Source organism: Artemia franciscana, chromosome 8, assembly GCF_032884065.1.
Source record: "Artemia franciscana chromosome 8, ASM3288406v1, whole genome shotgun sequence".
Taxonomy (NCBI): domain Eukaryota; kingdom Metazoa; phylum Arthropoda; class Branchiopoda; order Anostraca; family Artemiidae; genus Artemia; species Artemia franciscana.
In genome coordinates this window covers 1076640-1099633 of record NC_088870.1, presented here as the reverse complement: position 1 = coordinate 1099633, position 22994 = coordinate 1076640, and the positions used below count along the sequence as shown (strand labels likewise).

Sequence of the window (22994 nt, the reverse complement as noted above, 5' to 3'; positions counted from 1 at the left end):
TTGTACTGAAGTACAAACCTCAGTAGGTTTGTACACGTAATACTTCTCTCTTCTACCAAAATATTTGCCCTTTGCTAATTTTCTTTACTCTTTTTCTTAATTTCCTCCCTAAAATCTTGTCTGCTACTCCACAGACTATTTCCCTAAAGTTATTCCATTAATTTTATATTTTCCCAATTCCAGGCTTGGATTTACCAATAGGCCCTCTAGGCCTGGGCCTAGGGGCGCACACTGTCAGGGGAACAACTGTCTAGGGGCGCACACTGCCTGGTCACAGAAAAGTGATTTTAAAACAACACAGGAATTCCGTGGCCACTTATAAACTATGAGATGTCTCCCAAGAATGGCAGCTGAGAGTTCTATATCACCTCTCTCTTTCTTTACTTTTGGCTCATCTGTTATGATATGTTCAGTGCTTCCACTATCCCCGAATTTTCAGAGATTTGCCCAAAAATTTCGCAAAAAACGGAGCAGCAAAAACGCTTGGGCCTAGGTGCGACAAAGCCTTAAATCTAGCCCTGCCAAATTCCCATTCCAACTATGTTAAAGAATCAAAGATCTGCTTCTATTCAGTTTCCTGTTTGTTTTAGCTTCCGTTTTTTTTTTTTTTTTTTTTTTTTTTTTTTTTTTTTTTTTTTTTTTTTTTTTTTTTTTTTTTTTTTTTTTTTTTTTTTTTTCAGTACAAAACTGATTTAAGAATTCGAAAGTATAATCGTATATTGTAGTAAACTAATAAGAGATGGATCTCGTCCACCTCTTATCTGTTGTGGATCATAAGGGGCTGTGGGATATATTTTGGAAGTTATATTTACCTGCCCCCCCCCCCCCAACGTCCCTCAAACAAAAAAAGCTCCATTTTTTTAAATCTGTATTTGCTTATCTCATTTGGTTCCCAGAATGTTTATCGGTTTCTTTTTTGTTTAAAATTGCAATGACGTCTTTTCTCTTTTACAGAGATAGTTGTATAATAAAGCCGATAGTTGTATAATAAAGAGATAGTTTATATATAATATAGATAGTTGTATAATAAAGGCTTTGGGATCAAAATTGTTTTGAATGCACCATGGATACTTAGGAAGATTTTATTTTCACAAACAACTTCTTATTAGCTGCAGTAAAGAGGCCGCTCTGAGAAAAACAGAAACCGATGCCATCTGTCCGTATCCAGCAGAACCATAGTCAGAAGACAAAATATTACATCATACCCCGAAAGCATGCTATAACCATCCCAGACAGCAACAACCTGCGCCATTTAGCCGTACCTACCAAAATCATTAAACTGATCATAAAAGCCTAGACAAGAGTAGTAGTCCTATTTATTGTATTTACTTCATCGTTCGCTTTTGCTTTACGTTAATCTGGTTTTAAAAGACTGGTTTCTAAAAGACTCTGGTTTTAAAGAGTTTTTTTTTTTTTTTAAGAATGGAATATTTTTTGTTAACTGGAAAGGCCATCTCGAGCAGGTTAAGATTTAAAAAAAAATAAAATAAAGTTAATCTACAAAAATAAGCTGCTACAAAGCATTGCTTAACTCGGCGTATAAGTATCTGCACAAAGAAATTACGACATGTTCACATTGCCGAAGTGCACTTTTCTTTAAAGTATCACTGACATCAAAACTTTTTGTGCCTTTCACCAATCTTAGGTCTTCTAACACCTGACAACCATGGTTTTCAGAAATTTCTTTGACACGTTTTTTCAAAATTTGTGAGCAATTTCACCATTTCATCAGTGTTGCCAGGTCAAACCATAAAAATAAATAGGCAAAACTAATTAACTTGATAACGGTATTCGTCTCTAATAATTCAACCATTGATAATTCTTGATCCTTGAACTGTTTCCATATGTTTTTAGCTTATTTTTGTTTATTTTTAACCCCTGAATATTTTTAAACAGTTAGATTCCATTTTTACTGTACTTAGGTGTTTTGAGTAAGGATCTACTGGCATTCTAATGTTACCAGAGTATTTAGTTTCTACATTGCATACAGTTGACGTCGTGAATCGAGCTGAGTCCAAAAACCATGCTAAGTTCCTGTCATCTCATTTTCAAGAAAGTCAGATGAAGCTGATTTAGATCATCCTCATAATTAAGAGTAAGAAGAATCAAGAGAGTAATTGAATAAATAATAATAATATAATAATAATTATTATACTTAACAATAATTAAGAGTAAGAAGAATCAGAAGAATCAAGAGTAATTTTTAAAGGTTTTTTTTTAATTTTCCCAATTTTTTGATTTTTGTACTTTGGTGAGATTTGGATGCCAGTCGGGACACTCATAATCAAGTAAAGGTTGAACCAAAGAATGATGAGCGAGTGAGGGTTGAACCAGTCAGAATACTAGGACTTTTAAGTTAATATGAAGGATTTTAGCAAACTCTTTTTAGATTTAGCCATTTCAGATGAAAGACATTAAAACTGTTTTTCGTGTTTTGTTTTCACTTTGTAGCATCAAAAAAAGATGTTCTTATTCAGAATGACGAATTACCTGATGTAAACTATCGAAAAATTTCTTTTCTCATTCGAAACTTAGCCCTTTTTCGTGTTTTTCGTGTTTTATTGTTTTTCATGTTTTGTTTTCACTTTGTAGCATCAAGAAAAAGTGTTCTTTTTCAGATTGACGAACTACCTGATGTAAACTATCGAACAATTTCTTTCCTCATTCGACATTTAGCCCGAGTCGCGGAGAAGAGCCAAACGAACAAAATGGATGTGAAAAATTTAGCAATAATTTTCGGGCCATCTTTAATCCGACCATCAAATAAAGACACAGATATTATGGGAACCATGGTCAAGGATATGTCCCAACAGTCGCGTATTGTTGAAACCCTCATCACTGATGCACTACTCTTTTTTGGTGATGATGAATTTGATGTTACTGTCACTAATTGTCCTGATGTTAGTTTTGATGAAAAAGGTGGTGGATCAACGGAGAGTGTTGTGGGTAAGCAAAACTTAATTTGACACATAAAAATAAAATGACACACAAATAGAAAAAAAAAGAAAGCAGGAAACAGAAATAACAACAAACTAAGAATGTTGTCAAAACGCCTTTTAAACCTAGTTTTATCGTAATTTTATATGCCGTCCAGAATATTATTCTCTTGTCAATTCTTTGTTGCTTTAAGGCATCGTTTCTTAATACTTTTAGTATCCCTTTTTTGTTCTTGAGTCCTTTCAAAATCCCTTATAATATGTAAGGATTTGAGTTTAGTTATCATCAGTATAATCAGCAGTTTACATTAAGATTTTTAACTTATTAACTAATTTTACGTTCTAAATTTTTATTTTTGTGTTGTACGTCCGTTTCCTTAAAGTCTATTAATTAACGAATGAAAGGGTTTTCTCTATGTAATTGCTAAATTTTGCCCAGCTGCGGCCCCTTATCTATTGGAGCCCTTGCCCTCTCGTCATCTTTTTTTTTGGGGGGAGTAGGTAATTTGAATTTGCTTGTCAAACTATAATACTGTCATTTGAAATAATCTTTTCTCGTCACTTAGTAGCTGTTGAATCATTTCACTGAAATATTGATTGACTGATTTAACAAATTATTGGTATTAAATGTCCATGACTGAATTTAAGTAGAATATAAGATCCCCTGGGATCTCCTAGAAAAAAAATAATACATCAAGTCCATATTAGGGTTATGTTCACTTTGAAGCTTCACAGTACTTCACTGCTTCACTGCTCACTTGTGAAGCAAAGTGACTTTGTGACAATCTTTCAGTTGTAGTTTGCACCGACATCACAAGATATTGGATCACTGGATTTGTTAATTTCAGATTTGTCTATTCACCAAGCTGGGACTTCAATATTAACCATCCTTATTCGTAGAGAAATATCATGAAAAGAGAAATCACCAATGCAACAGCACAAACACATAAAAAAAAGAAAAGAAAAAAGACAGAAGTAGAAAAGGAAGACTGTTTTCCTAAATTAGTGATTAATATAGACCAGCACTTGAATGAGGCCTTAACCCTACTCATCCATACAATCACATAGGTCAAACAGCATAGCCAAACACAATCAACCATAAAGAATAATCCATGGACAGGCAGTCATGTCGTCGATAAGTATAAGTCGTCATTTACCAAACAATAGAAAAAATAATAAAGACAAATAATTCAGAGGCAACAACCCAACACAAGGGCTCATCAGGAGATAAAAAAAAAATATAAAAAAAATTATAAAAAATTTATAAAAAAAATTTTATGAAAATTTTTTTTCATAAAATTTTTTTTTTTGAAAAATATGCTAACATTCCTATTTATCATGTCTCTTTCGTGTTTTCTGCTTATTTCTAATCTAAGAACCTGTAAAGACTTTGCTTTTTTAATTGTAATTCTGAATGTATATAATATTTAGTCTGAAACTGCCCTAATTTTAAGACCCTTCAGAGCCTTTTAAAAGTAATTAGCATAAGGAGATCTACATAATAATCAGAAAATCTACAGACAAGGGGGGAAAGGGTTTGATCTTGGCAAAAATGACGTCATGCTCAATATGTTTGCTAACATTCCTATTTATCATGTCTCATTCGTGTTTTCTGCTTATTTCTAATCTAAGAACCTATAAAGAATTTGCTTTTTTAATTGTAATTCTGAATGTGTATAATATTTAGTCTGAAACTGCCCTAATTCTAAGACCCTTCAGAGCCTTTTAAAAGTAATTAGCATAAGGAGATCTACATAATAATCAGAAAATCTACAGAAAAAGGGGGAAAGGGTTTGATCTTGGCAAAAATGACGTCATGCTCAATATGTTTGAAAACGTGCCATTGACCTTTCAACTTCCGTTCTGCAAAGGTAATTTCGTCATGAATGCTGCTTTTGTTCTGTCACTCTCACGTCGCTTTCTGTCACTCGTAGACTAGAGATGGCTATAAAAAGAGAAATAAACGGCGAACCCCGAACTAAGGAACAGTTTTAACTAGGGAGGTAAAACAGGACCAAAAGCAGATACTTTGGAAAAGACGTCCGTTAAGCCATCATCAGTGCGAAAAATGTATTAAAGTATGCAACCTTGATGGCAAAAAAAAAATACTAAATATCCAATAATAACTAAAAATTTCAAAATTAATCAGAAACTTAAAACCAATCAAGGAGGCACACTCGTGCCTCTATAAAGAGGCGACACACGACAATGTTAAGCGATCTTCGGTTCCAGTGGTCGCAGAGGGATGGGGAGGGATGCATTTCGTAGCCCGAGCTCCAACTAAGAAACCTGCAAAATTTCATCCCCCTCCAACTTTTCCTTCATGGGGAAAATCTGGCCGAAAGTTTCGACCCGTCAACCCCAGCCCTCCTTTAACGTTGTCCGATCGGGCTGAAATTCACAAGTTAAGGTCCCCTAGGGCCCAGGAGCTTATCCGCGAAATTTCAGCTTGATCCGATAACTCCTTCCTTCCTGTTTTCCAGAAACCGCGCATAGCCACTTAAAATTCATTTACTTTTTTTTTCTAGACGCCTACAGGTCACATCCGACATCGGATCTGGGTGTACGAAGACTCATTCGATGCGGAATTCTCCGAGTAATTTTCCTGGAAAGTTTCGTAGGAAAATCTTAACCCCCCGAAAGTTTCGACCCTCCACCCCGCCCCCCTTTTAACGTTGTCCGATTGGGCTGAAATTCACAAGTTAAGGTCCCCTACGGCCCAGGAGCTTATCCGCGAAATTTCAGCTCGATCCGATAACTCCTTCCCTGTTTTCCAGAAACCACTCATTAGCTATTTAATTAACGGATTTCTCTCCATAAGAGCCCATGTTAATTTGAAATTTTTAAAAGTTATTGAGAAGTTATATTTACACACATGCAAGTTATTAGCTCAGTTGGTAGAGCGTGAGACTTTTAATCCTCGGGTCAAGGGTTCAAGTCCCTTACGGGCGGTTTTTTTTCACAACATCAAAAAAATTTTGATAACACCTGGACAGCTTATCATTTGAGAGATAACAGAATATTAGCTTCTTATGAGCAAAAGAAACATTTCGGTCATTCTATCTATTTTTTTTCTATTTTATACAATGATTTAAAAGCGGGGGGGGGGGCAGCCACCCAAGTTCCTCTCCTAATTCCTGTACGAGGAGTACAGGAATTATTAAATTACATCCACCATGGATTGTAGAAAAACGTACAGAAATAATATGAAAAAAACTTCGTTTTCTTAAAGAGTTAAAGAGGCTGCGTCCCAAAGTCGAACCTTAAAACGTACAGGAATTAGAAGAGGCAGTTGGGGGGCTGCCGCCCCCCAAACCCCCAGCTTTTAAAGACTCTTTTGTACAGGTTTTTTGTTTTTTTGCTAACCCCCCGCTCTTGGCTTCGGAAAGGCCCTCTTTTAATTAACAAAAAATTGAAATGAATGAATAATGGAATAACTTCGAAAAATGTTAAACACAAGAGGACAGGAGAACCATTGCGCCGAAACTAGTAATTAGTAACAATGAAGTCCCCCCACAAAAAAAACCTGTACAAAAGAGTCTTTAAAAGCTGGGGGTTTGGGGGGTGGCAGCCCCCCAACTGCCTCTTCTAATTCCTGTACGTTTTAAGGTTCGACTTTGGGACGCAGCCTCTTTAACTCTTTAAGAAAACGAAGTTTTTTTCATATTATAATAAAAGAAAAGCCACCCTCTTAAATGAAAAGCAGAATTGTGACTGAAAAAATGTGCGGTTGAAAACATATTCCATCAATGGTCCTTGATGCAGCTAATCTGCTTTCGATTTACTTGACCTCCATGAAGCTCTTTCCTTTGATAAAACGTCTAGATTATTTCTCAATAAATTCGTCTTAAATTCCAATTTGTGATGAATTGTGACATTTCAATAAATTTGTCACGAAATTATCTATTAATTTTCTTTGCAGAACTTTTGCACTTTTTTCTTTATTTTGCAAGTAATGTACACGGAAATTAAGTCAGCATTTGCTAAAATTGTGTTATTTGTTATATTGGGTTTTTCAACTTATCCTTTAGATCTGCTGAATTCTTTTTGTACAGCTTCTGCTTGCTCAAGATGTGTTGAAAAATTGTAGTCAGTACAGGGTTTTATAACCCACTTGAAAAGAAAGACGAAAACCTGACTTTGAAGGTGTTCGTCCTATTTCACTCACTCCCGTGTTCTCTAAACTATAAGAAAGATTCCCCGGAGACTGGCTAAAAGAAAAAATCTTGCCTCTTACTGAAGTGAGCCAATTCGGGTACCTCAAATCCACTTCTACTTCCCATTACCTTGTTTTTCTTATTGACTCAATTGGTGAAATTCTCATAAAACCTAATTGCTGGCTAAATGTAATTTTCCTTGATCTTCAAAAATCATTTGACCTTGTTAACCGCAATATTTTAGTTGAGAAACTTGTAACTGATTTTAATATTGATCCTTTGCTGGTTAAATTGGTTGCCTCCTTTTTATCAAATAGATCAAATGTAGTTAAATACCAGAATCATTATTCCATTCCCCTCCCTGTCCACAATTGAGTACCCCAAGGTACTCTCATAGGTCCTCTCCTTTTTCCTGTTATAATACATTGCCTCGCTAAGGAATTTCCCGACAGATGGAAATGTGTGCACCTAACGGTTGTTGAAACCTGCTATCGAAACATAGTAAGCAACCCTATGAGTATCCTGAATGATATTGCAGATGATGCTGCGGACTGAGACATGAGAGTAAACCCCTCTAAATCTATGATGAAGCCAATATGTTTTCTTAAAACCTCACCCCTTTTCCTCAACCCTAACCACCAGATATTTCTGTGTATTCCTTTAAATTACTTGGGGTTGCGCCCATTTCTCTCCTTAAGCTCTTGAAGAAATTTAAGGTCCCCCCCACTCTATTCTTTAACGGTCTATACTTCCTATCTATGCCTGCATCTTGAATATGCTTGTCCCGTTTGGCATCCTGGCATCTCCAGCGATGAATCAGAAAAAATCGAATCTATTCAAAAAAGAACCCTGAGAATAGTTTTTAAAGAAGCTAAGGTACCATACTCCCGCCTTCTAAAAAAGGACAAGCTGAAAACTCTTGATCATTGGAGAAGAATGACTAGGGAAGGATTTTGCCATTCTGGTATTATTGTTTTTGGCATTGTTTTGTCACTTTTTTTTTTTTTTTTTTTTTTTTTTTTTTTTTTTTTTTTTTTTTTTTTTTTTTTTATGACTCCGAAATGCAAATTTGGCCCTTCGGGGCTTTTAATAGAATTTTATTGAAATAAAAGTCTTATTTTAGTAAAAAAAAAAAGAACGAGGGATTCCTTCGTTCTTTTTTTGTGGGTAGTGATTGTTTACAGGTGAAAAAAAAAATCTAAGACTGGAGTAAATTTTCCTTCTTTAACGTTATATGTCCAAAACTTCCTCTTTAATTTTTAAGATTATAGAATCATTAACGGAATTTTCCGAGCTGTCAGGATCGAAGCAAAGTATAGAAAATGCATTTGATATAATCTCAAATAGAAAAAAGCGTAAATACACGTCTTTGTTACGCATGATGTAGCTCAAATGCTCCGACATTTGTTTTCCGTGAATCTAGAAATTAAATAAGGTTTGGGAATTATACAAATTTACCAAAAGATACAAAGCTAGAATGTACTGCATTGAATATTTATATTCTACTTATGAGTTTGGGAGAAGGGGTGGGTGGTTTGGGGCTTGAATGCTGGTTTTAGCCCAGGGGATAATTTCTTCCGGATTTTTCTTGAAAAAATTCTTTATATAGTGATATCCATGCAGCTAAATGTGGCTTTTGTGGCTGTTGATTCTTTAAACAAAATATAGTAAAATGCAAAATTTTTAAAAGTTTATAATTCTGGAAATCGGAATTTACCCCATAGAGCGAAGAGAAATGACCCCCCCCCCCCCATTTTTAAACTGATAATTTTTGATCTGTTAGTATGTATAATTGGTATTATCAATTTAAGATGTAAAGCTGACCGATTTTAGTGTCAGAAGGAACGTTCTGAACTTATATATAAATTTTGGCTGTGTTCTTCAGTTGTTCCTTCCTTTTCAGGGGAAGAGGATAAAACTTTGCTAAGTCCGCGACATATTGTTACTTCAATATTAAAATCTTGTGCTCAACGAATCAGTTCGTCCGATCCAGATATTGGAGCCTCGTCTGCTATGGAGAAATCACTTAAAGTCTCAACAAGGAGAGAGGTAGGATTCCTAAGACTATTAAGTTTGCCTATTTTTAGTGGCATTTGTACTGGCGCTTTTGAGGGACTTTTGAAAACCGGTTTCGTCTCTATAAGGAGGAAACAAGTAAAAAAAAAAAATGATAAATCGTGATTCTCTAATCCAGCAAATACCTACGGTTATGGCCTTGGGAAAGTACGGCCCGGTTTAGCTAGTTTAGGCACTTCCAGATAAGCTAGTACGATGAAATCCGGCAGGCATATCAGAGACCATACCAGATTAAACTAGAAAAAGTTTTTTCCTGGATTCGACCATATGGGTTGGGGTGGGGGGGTTGGGTTGACAGTTTATTCGGAAAAGTTATAAAAAATGAGGTATTTTTAACTTACGAAGGAGTGATCGGATCTTAATGAAATGTCATATTTAGAAGGATCTCGTAACTCAGATCTCTTATTTTAAATCCCGATTGGATCCAGTTCCATTAAGGGGAGTGTGGGGGAGGTGGAAATATTGGAAAACGCTTAGAGTGGAGAGATCGAAATGAAACTTGGTGGGTAGAATAAGCAAATGTCGTAGATACGTGATTGACGTAACCAGACTGGATCCGCTCTCTTTGGGGGAGTTAGGGTGGGGGGGGGGTCCAGTGCTTTTGCGAGTTTGCTGCTTCTAGACGTGCTAGAACGATGAAAATTGGTAGGCGTGTCAGGGACCTGAACAAGTTGACTTGATAAAGTCGTTTTCCTCGATTTGTCCATCTGGGGGGCTGAAGGGAGAGGAAAAATTAGAAAAAATCAGGTACTTTGAACTTACGAGTGGGTGATCGGATCTTAATGAATTTCGATATTTAGAAGGACCTCGTGTCTCAGAGCTCTTATTTTAAATCCCAACCGGCACTAAGCCTCTGATTTTCCTCAGAAATCAATATATTGATTCTTAGAATTTAGAATTTTTATATTGATTCTTAGAATTTAGAATTTTTATATTGATTCTTAGAATTTTGATGGAGCTCATGCCATATGAGCTCTTGGCTCTTCCGACCTTGTCACAAGTGCCATATGAGTTCTTAGCTCTTCTTGCAACAGAAATAAAACTTTAATTTTCTGTTCATTTTCCCCGCATCTTAATTCGTTCAAAAATCAAATTAAGATAATTGATGTTGGTTTTGCTCTCTTTTGCAAACTTCTTTAGATACGAAAAACAAATGATCTATCATTGAAATGGATGAAGAAAAAACTTGATAAAAACCAATCTGTGATTATATAATTAAAAGAGAGTTTTTAAGCGTCCATTGTTATATGATGTTTTTCCTATGTCAATGTATTATCTTGTGCAAAAATTTACTTTGTTTTGATCTCTTCATTGGAAAACGCCTTTGCTCATTTATGGCTCTACGAGTCTGCTATTTCTGGTATTGCTACTTCAGCAATCAGTATTTAGTGTAAGCGCACGGAAATTGAAGAGCTCAGGAAATTTCCTTAAAGGAAATTTATGGAAATGATCGTAGAGTGACTTAGATGCAAGTTGTGGTTACGAATGTGGTATAGTATTCTCCCACCTCAATAATGTAGGGTGATATAAAACATGCTTTCGGAAGCTAAATTTACGTTAATACAGAAGTATTTTGCTCTGTACTTACGCCTGGATGTGAGTTATGGAACCCACAGAAACGCTGAGAAATCTTGCCTAAAACAGCTGAGACTACCATCAGAGCTGGAAGACAGCTGACATCAGAGCTGGCAGAGCTAAGACAGCTGGCTTCCATCAGAATTTATATGGCAATATTGTTGGTATGAAAACTCCACTAAAATCTGTCTGTTAAAATTTAAATGTATAAACATTGGGGGTGGGGGTATGAAATAAGGCTACTTGTAATGCAAAATATTTTTTTCTGAAAATTTAAATAAAATCAGTTTAATTAAAATCAGTTTTAATGTTTAACAATGAAATTATAAGCTGTGGCTCTACGTCAGAATTGTCTAATCTGAGCTCCACCAAACTCATGGACGATCTAGTGGTCTACGATTTTTAAAGTGTGGTTCTGTGATTGCATTCTCGGAGTTAGGCGTGATTAGCTACTGAATTTATTAAACCTGGTTTTATTGAAGAATTATTATTGAAACCATACCTGAAAAATTGCCCAATTTTTTTTAAAAGTTTTCCCTTGGGGACATAGTAACTGAAAATTTAAAAACCCGTTTAAAAAAAGCCATCAAGTGTGGAAAAATCACCACGAAGCTGATTCAGGAATTTTAACTATTAGTTTGATTAAACTTGATGATGAAGTTTTATGTGAAAACAAATTTGTTGGAATTTAAAAAATAATAGCCTGAAACCCCACAAAAATAGTGTCGAATTAAATTGGAGACAGTAAGTTTAGAATCGTAGCCACATAGCCACCTTTTTTACATGGGATGTAGAGGTTTGCCTTTTTTTCCAATTGCTGCTAGTGGGGCGCTGAAACATCATAAAGAGGTGTTTTAGCCTTTTTTAGTATTCATAACATATTTTTATTCGTTTTCCAGCTACTTGACGATAAACGTAGGTCATCAGTATCGAGCACTCAAAGTAGCTCAACTGGTACTGGTCATGGTAGTGTACAGTCTCTCCCTGAATCTGCAATATCTACATTGGTTGGAAGTACAACGAAATCTTCTCAGATCAGTGGAACGGGCTCGATATCTTCGAGGAAAGAAGGCTCCGTAGCGCGAATATCACAGCTCTTAGCCTGGGAGTTTGCCCAGGGTCAGAATCTTTCGGCTATGACTTCGAACAAGCTGAAGAAACATGAGGCGGATCTCAAGGTTTTTCTCTTGACATCTTTTTATTTGAATTACCAACTGATTACCAACTTAATTAGAATTACGAGCTTCATTAGAATTGCCAACTTAATTAACAAAGAAACATGACGTGGATCTCAAGGTTTTCACTTGACATCTTATTATTTTAATTACCAACTTAATTACCACTATCAACTTGAAAACCGATTAACTACCAAGTTAATTACCAAAAAAAATATGAAACAGATTTCAAGGTCTTTTTCATGACATATTTTTATTTTATTTACCAACTGATTATCAACTTAATTACCTTTACCATCTTAATTACCTAAGAAACATAAAGTGAATCTCAAGGTTCTTCTCTAGACATCTTATTATTTTAATTACCCACTGATTACCAACTTAATTACCACTACCAACATAAAAACCAATTAATTACCAAGTTAATTACCAAAGAAACATAAGGCAGATCTAAAGGGTTTTTTTTTTGTTTTTTTTTTTAATTCCAAGTATTCTTGTTTTATTATATTAAGTTGACTGTTTGATTCAAAGAAAGGAAGGGTTTTTAAAAAAAGAGGCAAATACGATTTGCTTTATTTTTTTATTACAGAAAACAAAAGATATGCAGAAATGCAGATCTCTGCCATATATCCAACATTCCTTATCAGAAAAAAAACTGAATAAAATGTAAAAATTACTTACAATTAAAAATTAATTCCATAATACTACAAATTAGCAGAATTGTTGCAAGGAAATTTTGTCCATGGGGATGCAAGTGCTACCAAGAGTTTTGTTTTCTATCCAAGATGATTACCATTACCAAAAGAGCGTTTTTCATTTCTCCTTTTGGATTTCTTTTTTTATCTCCTTATCTCCCAGGGAGTTACCTGGATACGCTCGGTTAATTGTAGTACAACCATAATTTAATGATAAAGAATTTTAGTAGTTAATCACATTTTTGCCTCCTGAGAATATTTACATTTCTCACAGTTCTTGCTCAATTACTTTCGCAGCCTCCATCCCTGTCGCAACTTAGGAGAGTTTTAATCTTTTTGTTATTATAATATCCCTAACGTACACGAGGTGATGGAGAAACACATAAAAAAAGAAATTTTTAACAAAACAAAATTTGGCCTAAAATCACTTACACTTCTCAGTTGTTTTTTTCAAAGTGTATCATATATATATATATATATATATATATATATATATATATATATATATATATATATATATATATATATATATATATATATATATATATATATATATATATATATATATATATATATATATATATATATTATATATATATATATATATATATATATATATATATATATATATATATATATTATATAATATATATATATATATATATATATATATATATATATTATATATATATATATATATATATATATATATATATATATATATATATATATATATATATATAATCTGGTGCAGCAAAAACAAATAAAAAAGATAAATACAAAAAAATAACAATCTGCGATAAAGAAAAAGAATCGACCAAGACAAAATAAAAATATTAACTTGAACATTTTACTTTGTTTATACATTAATTCAAATATGACCCAAATCTGGTGTCAATGTACTTGTAAATATTTGCAAAACCTAGACTTTTTTAACAGAAGAAATCAAATCATCGTTATTTATGGCATTGTTGCCCTCACCCCTCATCCCCTTTAATATCCTACCTAACATGCTACTATGCAAATTCGGTAGCAGAGTGATCTAGATGGCAGTTATGCTTCTTTTATAAGTTTAAGCTCCTTTTCACCTTCCTACTACATTTTATCTTTAGTTTTCTTATGATAAATAGGCAATTTGGCTTTTGTGCTGTTGTCAGGGGATTAGATTATGGAAATATATGCTGACGATTACGATGGTGATGACCGATATTCTTGCTGCACATTTTCAACATCTAAGATTGAAGCATCAGAAAATTTTCTTATGGGGGTAGGGGTATCGAAACCACCAAAAAGTGGAGTCATGGAGGATTTATAATGTTTCAAGAGAGAATGGGTCCTCTGGAACCTGTTTGGACCATATTTCTTGAACAGTTGCCTTAAACAACCTGTAACAGAAAAGTGAGATATCGCAAGCGAAGCTAGGATCATATTTAAAGAGGGTCAGATTTCTTGGGATGTGGCTGAAAAAGTGTTGGGTTTCTGAGCAATCTACCAATCCAGTTTAAGATTCCTGCGATAACAGGAGACGCGTACAAAAAAACGTAGACTGCTATGAAAGAAATCGTTACCATGTTTGGAATGAGAGGGGGGAAGGGGGCTCCAATGAATCTACCTGCCTTAGTACCTAGCTCACATCTATGCTATTTAACCGTTTCATTGTAAATAAAAAGGGTTTTTCATGGGGGAATAAACTTTTCGTATTGTAGGCTGCCTTAGAAAGTGAGCTTGAGCGTCAGAAAAAAGGCGCCGAATTGCGTTTACTTGAAAAAAAGCAGATAGAAGAAGCTTTTGAAAAAGCTAAAATGGATATGGAATCAGAGGACTACTTAGATGTCATTGCTGATGACCCTGCAGGTAAATATCTACGTTTAATATTTCTCATTCTTTATTTCTCCTTTCTTTACATCGTCTTCTTTTTTTATCTCCCACTCTTTCTCTCTTTCTAGTAACTTATTATTGGAATGTTTATTCCAAAGGAAAGAGATATATTTTACCCTGGGTGAAAGCCTATTGACTCTCTCTACGTGACATGTCTTATACCTTGCTTAAATGCAGGATGAAATGGAATTATATCACTTTAAGGATTATTTATTACTGTAGAGTGCATTATAATATATATTGTACCCCTAGTTTTCTATACGATAAATTAAAAGGGGGTGCTCCACCTGGGAACGAACCTTTTGATTTTTGCATTCTATCGTCTAATTCAAATTATTGCATTGAAGTGTTTGCCTGTGAAATATCAGCAATTCATAGCTGAAGGTCCTGTCTATGAGCGACTTTGTTTAGTAGAATTAGGATTTCGAATCGCTTAGTCAAAACAGCTGTAATAAACACAAAGAAAGTGGAATGGAGTAAATGTAAATTACTAAATGTAATTAAAGTAAATGTAATAAAGTGTAAATGTAAAGTCTAAATGTAAATTTAAATAAAGTGGAATGTAAAGTAAATGGAGCGTTGTTTTTACAACTACATCGTAGAATATTTCATTAACTTGTTATAAACACTTTAAAAAATGCAACCAAAGAGTTACTGAATCTCTTCATGCAATTATTTGGCGAATCGGCAATGAATAGTTATAGAATACAGAAATTTACTGTGAAAAAAATAGAAAAAAAATATAAACAAAAAAAATAGAAAAAAAAACTTTAACGATGGAATTGGTGCTTTATCACGCACACCAGCTTCCAGATTAAAAAAAGATTGTAAAATAAGATTTTACAAACCTAGTCCCTCATTATCACTGAAATTCTCCAAACAAATTTCTACGTACGAGTCTATATATATAAAATCACTTCGCTTCTAAAATAAGATTTTACAAACCTAGTCCCTCATTATCACTGAAATTCTCCAAACAAATTTCTACGTACGAGTCTATATATATAAAATCACTTCGCTTCTAAAAGTTTGATTTTGACTGGCTTAACGCACAGGCCTAGCTTCAACTTTAAATCCCTCCAAATGATAAAATTCTGTGATTTAAAATAATTTGTATTAAAATAATATATAATAATAAAAAATATATACGAACTTGATTGCCTGAATCCAATGTCCAAAATAAAAAATAAACATTAAAAGATCAAAATGCACACAATTATTCATGAAGGCTAGAAAGCAGACGGAATTAAGCAAGTCACTTACATATAACGTATATCTTCAGATATGAAAACTATTTCCTCCTTTTTGGCATTGGTTGGGGATTTAAGATTCTTGAAAGTTTGTCGCTCATTTTTGGAACATACACTCAAAGATTGAAGTTCTTCTTATCAGCCTTTAAAGGGATACTATCGACTGGACATGTGAGGCTAATGCATCTTTAAAAAAGCAACCTAATTTCTTCATGGAGTATGCATCTGACTTTAGTTTGTTTTTATGTTTTCTCTCTTTCGAGTGTCCACACGGGATGACAGGTGGTAGTAATATACGATATTGCGAACTTAAGCAAAAATTGGCCAAAGTAGACCAACAGCTGTAATCAGATCTCACTTAACCAGAACAAAGTCCTGGTTGAACTTCGTTGAAGTAAGGATACTAGGGCTGTTTTAATTTTTTTTTTTTTTTTTGAAACATTTTAAGTTTTAATTTTCACATTTTGATGTATATATTTATATATATATATATATATATATATATATATATATATATATATATATATATATATATATATATATATATATTTCTGGTGTTATGCTGAAGACGCCCCTTGGACATAGAGCCGAAATATTCACTGAATTGAATTCCACTGTCTTGTCAATATTTCAGTTAAGAGTCAAGCTAAATGCAAAATTACTATGCCATCTATTAGATGGTGTTAATGCAAAGGTGGGGTTGTGATTTTTTCAGTAGTTGTCAGTTAGTTAATATATTCTTGTTCGGGTCGCTGGGTAGTGTAACTCATATTAACCTGACAGAATAGGGAAAAATCTCTTCAAACAAAAATCATGGAAAGGCGTGATTCTGGTTGGTATATCTACCTAGAATTGAATTATTGAAGCGAAAACTGCATATATCTTAAAACGTACATTAAGAATTATCTCGTGTACAGAATTTGCAGATGTAGAAAATTGGAGATGTGAGAAATTGGAAAGGAATAAAATCAAAATAGTCAAATTAAAACCCCCCTAGTTCTTAGACTAGAAATGTCCAATAATTGTTGCAGTAATTATTTTTAATCTCTTCGCTTCATAAGTACAGAAATCATTCCCATTTGATTTTGAGAAGAATCCTAGTCACCTTTTTTCTTAAGAAGCAACAATAACGGAAACTCTTTTCTCATAGTTTTCGGTCAAGTTTCTAAATTTTGAACTTGCCCCCTCCCCTCGACCCTATTGACATTTCTGTTTGGAGAACCCATTCAATGCTGCATTTAGTCTTTTTGAGAAGTTCAGCGTCATCCATGTTAGCTACAGCCTTACCAATCACGTCTTTGATTTTGATTATTATTCAGCCATAGGTTCTAGTTCCCTTATTCTTGTATTTTTGCATTTATTTTCTGGCTGTTCAAACATACATATGGGTGTGATTGCTGCCTAAAATGTGTTTTCTTATGTTTTTTATTTTCAAATTGTTTCCCCTCCTTCTTTTTATTACGGATAATTTTTAAAATTCCCAATTTTAGTTGAATGGTCTCCACACCGATTTTCTTGTTAAAGATCGTGATGTGATGCTAAAAGGTGAAGAGGAGCGTCTTATGATGAAATATTTGTTTTCTTTTATTATTTCATGATGCGGTTTCCCCATGGTTTCTTGGGATTTCTGGAAAAAGTAGGACATTTATTAAGAATCTAGATACATGTGTGAAGCCTTTTTCGGGGGATTTTACAGCATGCAATTATCCGGTCAAGTCACTGCCCAATTATTAACCCATTTTCTGTCTAACATTTTACCCTCTTTGAAGTAATTAGCAATTGTACTGTTTTTTTTTTTTTTTTTTTTTTTTTTTTTTTTTTTTTTTTTTTTTTTTTTTTTTTTTTTTTTTTTTTTTTTTTTTTTTTTTTTTTTTTGTAAAGAGAGTTTGCTTTCCACAGCAAAATAGAATTATTTTTGATATTAGGGCGTTTATCCTCCCTTTTCAGGATAAAGTACAGCTTTTAATGGATCAATTTTGGAAACTATCATTTGTCATTAAAATCTACGTTTTTGCAATAGAAGAACTATCCCCCACAGCACCCATATTGTACTGTTGACCCTAAAATTTCTCTTTCAGTGGGAAATAATGGATTAATCACTGGTTCTAAATTGCTATGCACATAACCTGAGCCTAAAACGTACTTTTGAGGCTTCAGTCTTCTTCCCTCCATCCGCTACAATACTAAAGATTAAAGTTAATCTGTATTTTCCGATATATGTGGTTTTTGCATTACTAAATAAAAAAAAAGTGTTACTTTATATCTGCTGTTTCGAGGGTATTGCCCCCCCCCCCGAAAAAAATTTATATATATATATATATATATATATACTCCCATCATATATATATATATAAATATTATATATATATATATATATATATATATATATATATATATATATATATATATATATATATATATATATATATATATATATATATATGCTGGCTATAGTTTATGAAATGGGAGTTTTTTTTTTGTTTTGTTTTTTAAATATAGGTATATAAAGTCAGAATATTCGTCAGGTTTTATACATTATCTATACAAATAAGATTCTTTGCTAAGTCCACTATTTTATTAAAAGTTTCGCCCTTTTTCCAGTTTTTTATTTAATTTTTATTGCAAATTGAAAGGCAGCGTTGTATAAGGAATTATTTAGTCTAGTGGCATTCTTTTCAGTTCGTCTAGCGTATTATTTCATTTCCAATCTGTGTTCGTACTTGGTAGGGAGGAAGAGGTGAATGTCCAACTGTAGGAATTTCAGTCCAAATTATATGGCAACAAAGTAATTAATTAATGTTTCCTTATTTTTAGGCTAGAAACTTATCATCCACACTCATATAATCTTTACTCATTGGAATTCTTTTATTTCTATTTAGGACGAATTGTAACGCATTTATCTTTTGGCCAAAAGTAATAAAAGTGCTTCGATTCCGGCTGTATGATATACTTTTATTCTTTAAGCACGAAATGAAAGCTATAAACCCAACTAATATACTTATAATGTGTCTTGTGTTTTGTCCATTGTGAAAGTTTGACATTGTGATTCATCTTGCTTGGGATCGTTCAAAAGGTTTTGTGTAAGATTTTTTGGAAAAGTCATATTAACATCGCATCCTCTCAAATAAAGCATGTTTTAATTGTTTGAATTCGTTTGCTACTTTCTTTCTTGGTTTCAAAGATATTTCGAATTTTTGTTTTTGTTGTTTTTTTTTCCAATACGCGTCCCTTTTTTCTCAGTTACAGGAAAAGTTATAAATCGGATTTTTTATTTATTGTTTATTAGCTGTCTAATAAAACCTTCCTTTTAAAAATAAATCCATCACAATAAGAGTTTAAAAAAAAATGCCCTTTAAAAATATAGCTTGCGTAACATACCGTCTTTTCAATAATCGCTGCGAATTTTGAGAGGCTTAACCTAATGTTAGCTACATCTTCTGAAAAACTGTTGCATGTAGAGCAATCACGAACCAGCTTAAATTATTATTCTGGTATAAATATGCAATTTGTGTGCCGGCATCATTTTAATTACTATGAGCATATCGATTTTATTGTAATTTTATGATCCAAATTTCACAATGCAGTTTTTATTATCAGACCTGAAGAGCCTTTTTTTGTTCCCAATTCAAATGCTCCAAAGATCTCAGGAAACCTTTGCTTGTTAAATACATAAAGCTTGTGAAAACGCGTGCTGTCTGTAGTCTGGTTAAAATTAAAATATCAAATTGTAACAACGTTTTGTTGTTCGTTTCTTTGAAGAAACAGATACAGTCATTCACGTATAATTCATCTTAAAATGAACACTTCATGAGACATATTTCTTTAAAAAAAAATGTGCCTGTATGGTAGAGGCTAATGACAGATATATATATATATATATATATATATATATATATATATATATAAATATATATAATATATATTTATATATATATATATTTATATATATATATTTATATATATATATATATATATATATAAATATACATAATATAAATATATTAAATATATAAATATATATATATATATATATATAAATATATATATATATATATATATATATATATAATAATAATATAAAAAATATAAAAGTGACATAATAAACGTAAAATATAAATATGTTATAAAATGAGGTTAAAAAATGACATTATATAACAATGGACTCTCGAGTTCTGAAATAGATCCGGGTTTAAATTATGCAGTTTAGATTATCCAACCAGACAAATCTATTTTGGCTCAGGTGCTTTAGATGCCGTAGGAAACCTTTGCTTGTGTCACATGAAAAGAGGATGGAGCTTGAGAAAATGCGTACTGCCTCTGGTTTATTATAACATAACAGGTATGTGGCTCAAATGAAGAGGATTAGAATAAAGCCAAACTTAACAGGGATTTTTTTCTGCAGTTCGTATTTTTTATAAACCTTTAATAGCGCATGTAAATATACAGATTAAAGTAATTCCTCTTTTTCACTTTGGTTAAGCTATGTTTAGACTTATATACAACTTTATATAGGCTTATATAGAGACTAAAGATTAAAAATAGATTATTATCATAGTTTATATTATAGTGTTTAGTGTAAAGAGTAAAAGAGAGAGCACTTTTCCCTGGTAAAAAGTTTTCTTTCATCGGTTTTTGTCTGGGACATTTTGTTAGCCAGTCACAATATTCCTTAAGTGCACCCCCGAAAAAAGGGCCAAGAACCCTGTCCCTTTGAGATCTAATTGGTTAGCAACTAATAAGGATGAAAAAAAAAACTAAAAGTGTCACAAGATTTTTTTTTGGAAGTAAACTCTGCTTTACCGTGCTAAGTGCATATCGATTCTTAAAGTGCATATCGATTCTCTGTTGATTTGTCTCATTTTGTATTGATGACAAATATAATCAAATTTTCATTTCGATTTATTTTTAAGAGAAATTAATTTTCGTCGGATCAATTTATTATTCATGAAAAAAAAATTGAATTTTATAAAATTTTATTTTTCCTAGCTCCTGTGAATCGATCAGCGAAATCAGAAAAAGATTAACAGAAATAGGAACGAAACAACAAATACATGATTTACTTGTTATCTTGTTTATGCTTGGTTTTTCCTGTATTTATTGTCTTTATTATTTTTCAGCTGTGAGGGTAGCAGCACCTGACTTTACCCAGGGCCTGAAAAGTCTGAGCCTTCAAAGTGACGAGGACAACCCGCCAACCACCACCCAGTCGTCCTCACAATCTGACTCCTTTCACTTCTCAGATAATTTAAAAATTCCGGATAAGTTCAGCCAATCCGCAGATCAAGTGATGCTCTACATCGATGAAGATCTGTCAGAGAAACGTAACCAACCGTCACCAGCAAATTCTTGCCCATTGTTGTCCCCAAATGTGATTCCTGATAGTCGTTATACCCCAGTGCGTAACATTGGATCCTTTCGTTTTTGCCCGAACGACCAATCAACGCCTGTGGAAAAAGAGAACGTTGTCTCACCGAAGAGATCTCAAATACCAGTGCAAAGCAGAAGTGGCCCTCGGAGAGTGGTTGAGACTAGAATGATGTCTACCAGTCTACCCCAGCCTTTGAGGACATCACAGCTGCGAAGGACTACCACAGCGCCTTTATTAGACAGAGTTTGTGCAGATAGCAGCTCTAGTTCTCTCTCAGCTGCAGCATCGCCCTTGTCATCCAAGGTAATTTATAGCAAATATTTTCTCCTCTTGTTTTGCTGACTGTTTCATGATAAGCAGAAAAGAGAGTGCAGTGTAGATGTAAAAAGTAGGGTAAACGCAGATGTAAAGAAAATTTGTTAGATGTTTTTCAGGGGAACTGACTAGGATAATTTTATGGACTGGTTCCACTAACCCTATTAGAGCCAACGCTGTAGCGTTGGCTCTATTAAAGAGCCATAAGCCTTCAATGTATGTTTTTCTGAGAGCCACTTTGTGTGGATAAGGTGGTCGTAAAAAACTTCGGAGGGAGCTCATTCGACTTGAAATTGAAAATTTGTGTGCCATTTTTGACAGTCAGAAGTGATGGAAGGGTGATTATACTCCCTCCCTCGCCATTGTTATTCCGGTCCCCCCTCCTTCTCTATAACTTCCGAAGACATTACGTCAAAGTTGAGATAGCCATTTGGTTCAAAACCATCGAAAGTTCCAATGGAATGTATATGGGAATGACATAATCCTCCACAAGCCCTGCAGTAAGAGCCGTAAATAATGCAAATTGTCAATTATTTAAACATTTGTTTTATTATGGAAAAGGGAACTGGTGCTATGTTTAAGAAACTTCTAAGGGTAATAAGTTGAAACTGACAACATCTAGGTTGTCAAAAGGATACATCTGCAGTATGTCAGGTACAGTTACGGGTATTAAGTTGAAACTGTCAGTGGCTGTTGACAGAAACGTTGAACTGAATTAAAAGACGCTGTATCCAAGCAGGGTGTCAAAAGATCGTATCTGCAATACCTCAGGAGAAGCTACGGGTATTAAGTTGAAGCTTGGTGAGAATGTTGAAGGGGATGTTGAACTAAATCGAAAGACATTATATGCCTCCATTGTGTTTTTGTATTTTTAGTATCTCAGGAATAGCCAAGGATATTAAGTGGAAACTTTAGGAAAAGTTGAGGTGGATGTTGAACTTAATTAAAAGATATTATGTGCGTCCAGGTTTTTAAAAGGCTTTATCTGCAATATGTCAGGACTGTAAGGAACACAGTTTGACATAGTCTCTTCTAAAGTCCAAGGACTGATATGCCTTCGTAAAATGTATTACGATTTTTAAAATTTATTAATTCCATATAAACATTATCGCCTTCTACTTCTATATTGCCCCAAAGCAGACGTCCTCAATGAACCATCATCTCTTACCCAAATAAAGTCGCAAAAACTTAACTGTCTTAACAATTTATAGAGTTCTTAAATCCTGGTATTTTTCGGCTTAGATATATATATATATATATATATATATATATATATATATATATGATAATGTTTTCATCTGTCCTTGAACTCCTTTTTCTGCCTGAATAAGTTCCCCCTGTGGCTTTAGAACATAAGTCTTTTACAGTCCTATGCTCTCTGAATTTCGTAACCCAACTAACAATCGTTGATTTTGGTGGAAAATTGCGACAATGGAAACGTTTTCGAAACTGAATCTGTACACTGGTATGATTTTGTCGCAAAACAGGTCTTCAGGGAGAATAACCTCTGCTGATTTGTCGAAGACATTTTGCACCTATAGCTGCAAACAATCATCCATAGGTTTCACC

The 22994-nt window shown here is 33.5% G+C and overlaps 1 protein-coding gene across 1 annotated transcript in view; it reads left to right on the top strand.

The window, feature by feature from the left end:
• Window positions 1-22994, top strand: part of LOC136029867 (rho GTPase-activating protein 21-B-like) — a gene marked incomplete in the record, with an annotated part of 199960 nt that overhangs the window by 167933 nt on the left and 9033 nt on the right. Inside the window, 5 exon segments of the mRNA XM_065708329.1 lie at window positions 2619-2946; window positions 8997-9142; window positions 11644-11922; window positions 14321-14468; window positions 20860-21413. Of these exon segments, the coding sequence (XP_065564401.1) occupies window positions 2619-2946; window positions 8997-9142; window positions 11644-11922; window positions 14321-14468; window positions 20860-21413 (1455 nt within the window).